Genomic DNA, 8343 nt, shown 5'->3' with positions numbered 1-8343 from the left:
TTTAGCTTTATGGAGAAATGTTTTATAATAAAAATAGTTATTACCTGAAGAAGGTCCTGCCTACATGTCTGGGGGCATGTACAGGAAAGAACTGCTAGAACCATTTATAAAGCTAATTTTCTGCTAAATGTCTGCTAAAGTTCATTTTACAGTATCTTTCTTGCTTATTTATATAGGTTGTTATGCTGAGCTCAGTTAGTGATTTGCTGGCATACATTGATGACAAGCAGTTAACCCCTGAGTTAGGCGGCACCTTGCAGTACTGCCACAGTGAATGGATCATCTTCAGAAATGTATGTTGTTTTTGCTCTTCCTGTAGAGCCTGTAGTTCATATTAGCTTTTAAACTAGCTCTAGAAATTTTTCCTATTTGGTAAAAACAGGATTTTGGGTCTCCTATTTTTCAAATACATATATAATTCAACATCTTGACTTTTTTCCCATAGGAAATTATCTAAAAATGATGAAGAGTTCACTGAGGATGGCAACTGAAGGAGAGGCCTAGGGAATAAGGAGATCATATTCTGCCCACCCTTTTCCTGTGGCCATGTAGTAACTCGAAGAAATAAAGGATTTGGGTTCAAATCCTGGCATTGCTGATTTTTACATCTTTGAATCTCAGTTTTCCCAACTATAAAATGGGAATAATACCTTGCCTTATAGCGATCCTGAAACTATTAAATCAGATACCAAATGCAGAATGTTTGGCACAGTGCTCAGCCTATGGCAAACACTCAATAAATAAAAGTTATTTTGTTAACCTCTTCATCCTAGTAATGCTCCTGAGGCAATTCTATTTGTAGCAAAGAGTCCTTTAGTTCTAGAAATTTGCAAATACATCTGTGCACTGTCCAGGTGTGAATCTGTGAGTGAAGTATCATGTGGTCTCTGCAGTTTGCCCTTCTTTCTGTCAGTGATTGATCAAATCCCCTAGATAAGGGAATCATTCCAAAGGAAATACTGTTTCATGATATCAGAGTTCCATTTTCCTCATCTACTTTCTTCACACGGCAGTTGCTTCAAAAATTCAGTCACATTGCATTCGTTCAAAAATTCATCCACCCATATGAAGGTTTATTGTCAAAATTAGCCATCTCTTGCTTTTATAACCTATAAAGTTTTAAATAAAAAAGCAGATACCTTGAGCTGCCTGCTAAACAGATGGTCATTTTGTCTCTACATTTTGCCCCTCTTTCTGTGAGTAACTGATTTTGGAAACAAAATAAACAACAAACCCTTACTTGCCATTTTAGGGCAACAGAACTTTTGAGATGATAATTTCTTTTTTTAAAGATTTATTTATTTATTTGAAAGTCAGAGTTACACAGGGAGAGGAGAGGCAGAGAGAGAGAAGTCTTCTGTCTGATGGTTCACTCCACCAGATGGCCGCAACGGCCGGAGGTGCGCCGATCCGAAGCCAGGAGCCAGGAGCTTCTTCTGGGTCTCCCACATGTGTGCAGGGGCCCCAGGACTTGGGCCATCTTGTACTGCTTTCCCAGGTCATAGCAGAGAGTTGGATTGGAAGAGGAGCAGCCGGGACTAGAACCGGCGTCCATATGGGATGCCAGTGCTTCAGGCCAGGGCGTTAACCTACTGTGCCCTTGAGATGATAATTTCAAATATGCTATAGTACTTATTTCAAAAGTTGTTTTCCAATTTCCTTAGGCCATCATCTTATTTTGAATGCTATTGCTTGTCCATAAATGATAATAAACAAAAAGCTGTTCTCATCTTTCTTTCAAAAGTAAAGTTGTTATAAAGCAGATTTTCAATGGCAGAGGTTAATAAAGAAACCACCGATTTTCAAGGGCATAAAACAAATTACTCAGTACACGACATCTTTAAGAAACAGTTTCCCTAAAAGAGAAGAAATAGTTTTCATCAGCATCCAATAAATAAATATCAAAATTTGGATAAAATCATCCAAAGAAGACTATTAGCCTTGCTTTTAGTTTCTTAGAAGCTTAGAGGCAAAGTTAAGAGTTGATTGCCAAGGCCAGTGCCAAATTTCCTGCAGATGAGACTTCATAGTATATGTGTTTACTTGTTATACCAAAATAAACATAAATATGATTACTGATCCACATTTTGATGTGCTGGCAGAGTTTCCTTAAAATGAAAAGAATCATTGGTTCTTTACAGGCTATAGAAAATTTTGCTCTCACAGTGAAAGAAATGGCTCAGATATTACAGTCCTTTGGAACTGAACTGGCTGAGACTGAACTACCAGGTGATATTCCTTCAATAGAAGAAATTCTGGCAATTCGTGCTGAAAGGTATCATCTGTTGAAGGTATGTCTGAGATTGGACAGAGAAAGGTTTTGAATGGTGTTTTTCTAGAAGTGTTTATGGTATCCATTTTACGCCATTGTTGTGTAAAACGAGACAAAAGACACTTAAATTGTATGTAAAAAGCTTTAAAAATAAAATTTTACAAGGCAAGAATGTCCAGGATATGGTATATCTAGGCATTTCCTTTGTGAATGATGCACGATCCTGAGAAGTTGTGTATTTGGAAATAAAGTGCTTTTTAAATGCTCCAGTATAAAAAAATCTACAATCACTTTCTTTCGGCCATGTATTCTTTATGGAAAGGCCCCCTCATTTGGAAAGTGAGGTAAGAATCTAGCATTCCACTATATCTGAATGTGCTTTAAAATGTGTTTGGAACTTATGCTTTCTATTGTGGTGGTCTTTACTGAGCTGCTACTGCTTTATTTGAATACATAAAAATATTAGCAGGGATTGGGCAGTTAGCCTAGCAGTTAAGATGCCCATGTCTCATATCAGTGTGCCTGGGTTTAATTCCTAGCTCTGTTTCCTGACTACAGCTTCCAGCCAGTGTAGACTCTGGGAGGCAGTAGTGAGGGCTCAGGAAGTTGGGTCTCTGCCACCCACATGGGAGACCTGAATATCGTTGCCAGCAGCTTCAGCTCCAATGGGGAGCTATTGTGGTTATTTGGCAGAGTGGAGCAGCTGATGGAATATCTCTCTGTCTCTCCCTCCACTTCCTCCCTTCCTCTCCCTCTTCATGTCAAGTAAATAAATAATAATTTTATGACATGTTAACTGAATAAAGTAGAATAGACTATAACTTCTACCAGCAAGAAAACGTGCACACAGAGAAAGTGGCACTTCTGCCCACAACTGTCTTGCAAAATAGTGGTTGCAATATCCATCTCAAAAGCAAGGGATTCTTGGATCCTGACAACTCTTGTTTCTGTGGTACTGAAGTATTCTTTTATTTTTCAGATAGTTATTAAAGCAATGGCCATTCTAGACCTGCTGTTTTGCTGTTTTTTTTTTTATTCTGTATGCCATAGGTGTACATTCCCTTCTATTTAGGTATTTCAAGTAAGGTGATTAATTGGCTGATACAACCTGTTGTGCCTTTATACAGAATAATCTTACAGCTGTGACCAAAGAAGGAAAAATTCTGCTAACAAATCTGGAAGTGCCTAGAGAAGCCGTCAGTTCAAGTCTTGAACGTCATCAGCAAATAAATGGTGACTGGCAAACTGTTAATAAGTGAGTACTCCCTTTTTGGATTAGAGTTACTTATTTTATATTTTTGGAAGAGAACTGGGCATTTTTGCTGCATTCTATTATGTATTAAAGTATTCCCAGACCTTTGAGAATCCGAGAACTCCTTCCAGGGGTGTCTCAAATATTAGCTGGCTTGCAGAATAAATTCTGTGGGCATTGATTGCCATTGTTTAAATCAAGTAGACTTAATCATTTACTATGACTTTGCCTATAATTCTTTTTTTAAAAAGATTTATTTATTAATTGAGAGAGTTATAGACAGAGTGCGAGAGACAGAGAGGGAGGCCTTCCAGCCACTTGTTCACTCCCCCCAGCTGGCCACAGCAGCCAGAACTGGGCCAATCTGAAGCCAGGAGCCAGGAGCTTCTTTTGGGTCTCCGACATGGGTGGCATGGGTCCAAGCACTTGGGCCATTTTCCACTGCTTTCCCAGGCCATCAGCAGGGAGCTGGATTGGAATTGAGGCAGCTGGGACTTGAACCTGTGCCCATATGGGATGCTGGCGCTGCAGGTAGAGGCTTAATCTACTATGCCATGGTGCTTGCCCCTTTGCCTATAATTCTTAATTCCCCAGCCAGATCTAGGTGCATGCCTCCAAGACAGATGGTTGGTTTTAAGGAATTCTTTGACTTTTATTTGTTAAGACTGTTGGCTCAAGTACATGATATGGAAATAGCTTTTGATGGATTTTGGGAAAAACATCAATTAAAGATGGAGCAGTATCTGCAACTATGGAAATTTGAGCAAGATTTTCAAGAGGTCAGTGAAAACATTTCTTTATACATTTTTTTTCATTGTGTCAGAGGTTGTTAAGCCCTAACGATCAGAAATCCAATATTGCAAGATGCTTACAGCTATAAAGTGGTTAAAAAAAAGGAGGCAAGTAAGGGTGAATCTTGACTTAGAATGAAGAAAACCTATAATCAAGTGCCCAAATTTCTCCTCCTTTGGCTTACTCATTTCCTGTGAGAAAGTGCTTAAGCATCAACATGTATGACAGGGACAAAGTTGCCTTCTTCCTTGAGGTTTGTTATTCAAATTTATTTTAGGTATAAAGTGCTTTCAGACTGTGAGATAGCTTCCCAAGGAAATAATATTAACTTCTTTCTTGGTTTTTAAATATAATGTACCTATGATGACCATGTGATCTAAGAGACATTCTTTTGATCCAGTAAGTTTATTTCTATGTAAAAGCCTGATGTATGAAATGAAATCCTGTTTAGTTCTGCATATTCCAGTTGGACCCTCATGGATAATCCATCATATATGGAAAGATACACAAATTTTGTTTCTTCCTTTTTTTTGTAGTCTTCACCAATCTCTTCACAATCTCTTTCATAGTATTAGAACAGGAGATCCAGGGAAAACTCTTTTCATCTCTCTGTATGTGTCCAGTTTGTTTTCAGCCTCTGACTGGCTCACTTGCTTTGTATTCCATTTGTTCTAGCAAAATTAGATTGGATAAGAGCATTGCATTCTGGACACAGGACTCATTTGCTAGCAGCCTTTTTCCTTCTTTTGAAACGCCATGTTCTCTGTGAAACTGCCTGAAGCAAGAATAGGTTACATTTCTCTTGGTCCTTGCAGATGTATGTGCCTCTCCCTACTCCCCAACCAAATACATGCAAAATAGCACTTTAAAAAAATATACATCTGTGTATGTGTTCATTTGTATCCATACTAAGTTTGTCTCCTCTGGTTATATTCTATTATGCCAATTCATAGTTATCTCTGATCAGTATTGTAATCTCACTGACATGCTCTGTACCTCAGTGATGGGCGGATAGGAGTTTAGGAGTTTAGCCTTAAAACAAATGTGGGAGTTCAAACTGACAGAAAACTTGCAAACATGAGAAAAGTGGAAACACTCTCCTTACATTAACTTGCTGATACTATTTTGCCACATTTGCTTTATCATTTCTGTTCCTCCCCTCAGATATAGGTAAGTATATATTTATAAAGATATATATATATATACATATAAATTGTTCTGACAAAAAATATTTTTCTGACCCATTCGAAAGTGAGTTACAAAAATGATGGTTCCTGTCCCCTAAATACAAGAATATTCCCCTAAATAAGATATTTTCAAAATTTTCATGGAAACTGCATATTATAAAAAGATTATCTATGGACTTCAAATATTTTTGCCCCAAGACAAATTTTAATACTATTTTTATGAACTTTTTGAAATACCCTTGTATAAACATAGGGTAGTTATCGAATTCACTACATTTAACAATGTGATACTTTTATATTATCTGTTATTGATGTTTCACTTCTGTCAGTTGAGTCAGTAATGTCCTTTATGAAATTTCTTTTTCCTCCAGGATCCAATCTGGAGGCAGGTATTGCCTGGTTGTCATGCTCCTTTAGTATCTTTGAATCTAGAACATTTGTCTTTTATATCACTGACATTTTGAATTATACCGTCTTTTTAAAATAAAATAATCTTCATTTTGGACTTCATTTCATTGTTTCATGATTAGATTTAGTATGTGTATGACCAGCTAAAATATGACATAAGCGATGGACTCTTCTCAGGATATCACATCTGAAAGTGAATGGTGCTCACCTTCTGCTCATTGTGGATGTGGATTTTGACTACCCTGTCAGGGTGTTGTTGAATTTCTCCAGTGTATGGTTACAGTTTTCCTCCTTGTATCTAGTAGAAAATGATTGTGGAGAAAATTTCAACACAAATATGTTGTTCCTCATTAACATTTCCCCAGGTTTAACGTCTATTTATGTTTCTTGCCTAAGCCAAAAGCCAAACTTTATTGCTATGTCAGTTACAATGATTTTCCAATCCTAGTGACCCTTCATGTTTATCAGTCCACTCTAGGCATTCCACCAAAGCAAGAGCTTTTTCTTCTCCTTGCTCATTGAATGTTTTGATTCATAGATTCCTACTTTTTTCAGAGTCTAATTCATGACTTCTTGACTACTCTATCCTTGTGACATATCCCAACATTGACTTTCTGCCATGAATAGATATTCCAAGCTCATCTTGTAGCTATTCTGCCTCAGATCTTTTAGGATCCCTTTTTTTTTCCTCTTGAGAAATGATAGTAAAGATCTGCATATGGGTGCCAGGAGTGCTCATTGCTCCTAGGACCATTTACTATTGAACTGGGGAATAAACCCACCCATTCACACACACATACACATGTGCATACTTTTATGTCTACATATGTGGAAATACATGCCCACACATAAATGCCTGCCCATGAACATAGTGGTATTTTATGTTATGGGTTTGCACTGATATTTAGGAGGTTAAATTTTAGCATATTCTATTTCTGTGATCAAATAAAATATTTCACAACATTTGTGGTTTTTCCATGTTGATACTTTTCTTTAATAGGATTTCCTACAAACCTTCATCACATAAAGGGGAAGTGCTTGACAATTTGTATGCTTTTAAAACTTCATTTTATATTTTTAGCTTGTGACTAAAGTTGAATTTCTACTGAACCAACAAGCAGAGCTGGCTGATGTAACAGGGAATATAGCTCAAATAAAACAAAAAATAAAAATATTGGAAAATTTAGATGAAAATTCTCAGGTAAGATTACATTTCAGATGTTTTCTCTCTATATAGAACATAATAGTTATGTTTTGGGAGGACTAAATAATATAAACCCATACTGTGATTAATCTCATAACAACTTTCTGTATAATTGGCACAATTATATTGATTTATATTTTGTCTTATTCTATGTGTACTGGGGATTACCCTACAGTTGTGTCATGTTGTTGTAAAGGGAAACCACTGAAATAATGGTGCAAGCTGTTTTAACCCCCCAAATAGAAAAGGGTGTAAGTTATTTTAGAGAAGTGAGAAAAACGTCTATCAGAAATGATATTTGGTGCTTGGTGATGATGGAAATGTATAGGAATTTAATCAGTTAAGTACCCACTATATGATGTATGTAGTTGAACCAAACCCAGATTCACATAACACATCTACTTAAGTCTTTCTAGTTGTATGACTTGGGGTAAATTTATTTCTGAGCTTCAATGTCCTCCTTTGTAAATTGCCCATAAAGTACCCTACTTTTTTAAAAAAATATTTGAAAGGGAAGAGAGAGAGAGAGAGAGAGAGAGAAAATCTTCTATCCATTGGTTTAGTCCTGAAATGGCTACAAATGCCAAGCTAGGACAGGATGATACCAGGAGCTAGGAGCTCTATTCTGGTATCTGACATGGGTGGCATGGGTCTAAGCACTTGGGACATCTTCCACTGCTTTCCCAGGCTCATTAGCAGGAAGATGGGTAAGAAGCAGAGCACCAGTTCTGATATGGGATACTGGCATTGTAGGTGGCAGCTTTGCTCACTGTACCACAATGCCCAGCCCCACGTGACCTACTGTGTAGAGGGATGGTGAGGATTCATTTAGATGTACATAAAGCACTTAGCACAACACCCATAAGTACTCAAAGGGGACAGTGTCATCATTGCTGCTAGTCTTAAAGCTTTGACTCAAGACTTTAGTTCTTAAAAAACTCTGACTTAATTCTTTTGTTGTATATATGAAAGGTAAGCGATGCTTTTTAAGATATATTATCAGCAAGTAAATAGATTTAGGGGTAAACCATAAGCATGTAAAAACAAAAACTTGGAGGCAGCAATTACAATAGCCAGTTCTAGAATTATGCTGGTAGATCTCTGTGATGATGGGGCAACTTACATAATCTTATGGTATAGTAGAAAGAGAAGGCAAACTGGCTTACAAACTAGAAGGCTTTGTTTCAGTTTTTGCTTGCTTTTAATAGCTTTTCTCATTTTTAGTTGT

General features: G+C 37.1%; 1 protein-coding gene across 13 annotated transcripts in view; it reads left to right on the top strand.

The window, feature by feature from the left end:
• Positions 1 to 8343, top strand: part of MCF2 (MCF.2 cell line derived transforming sequence) — a 128518-nt gene that overhangs the window by 65419 nt on the left and 54756 nt on the right. For 4 of the 13 annotated variants that reach the window (XM_070066951.1, XM_070066950.1, XM_070066958.1 and 1 more), the window contains 5 exons: positions 177 to 293; positions 2142 to 2291; positions 3400 to 3527; positions 4123 to 4303; positions 6993 to 7112. In XM_070066951.1, the coding sequence (XP_069923052.1) occupies positions 177 to 293; positions 2142 to 2291; positions 3400 to 3527; positions 4123 to 4303; positions 6993 to 7112 (696 nt within the window). The remainder of the gene's footprint in view (positions 1 to 176; positions 294 to 2141; positions 2292 to 3399; positions 3528 to 4122; positions 4304 to 6992; positions 7113 to 8343) is intronic. The other 9 variants (XM_070066952.1, XM_070066953.1, XM_051831588.2 and 6 more) reach the window with 3 other exon arrangements.

The sequence above is a fragment of the Oryctolagus cuniculus genome, chromosome X (assembly GCF_964237555.1).
Source record: "Oryctolagus cuniculus chromosome X, mOryCun1.1, whole genome shotgun sequence".
NCBI lineage: Eukaryota > Metazoa > Chordata > Mammalia > Lagomorpha > Leporidae > Oryctolagus > Oryctolagus cuniculus.
This window is presented reverse-complemented; position numbering and strand designations above follow the sequence as displayed.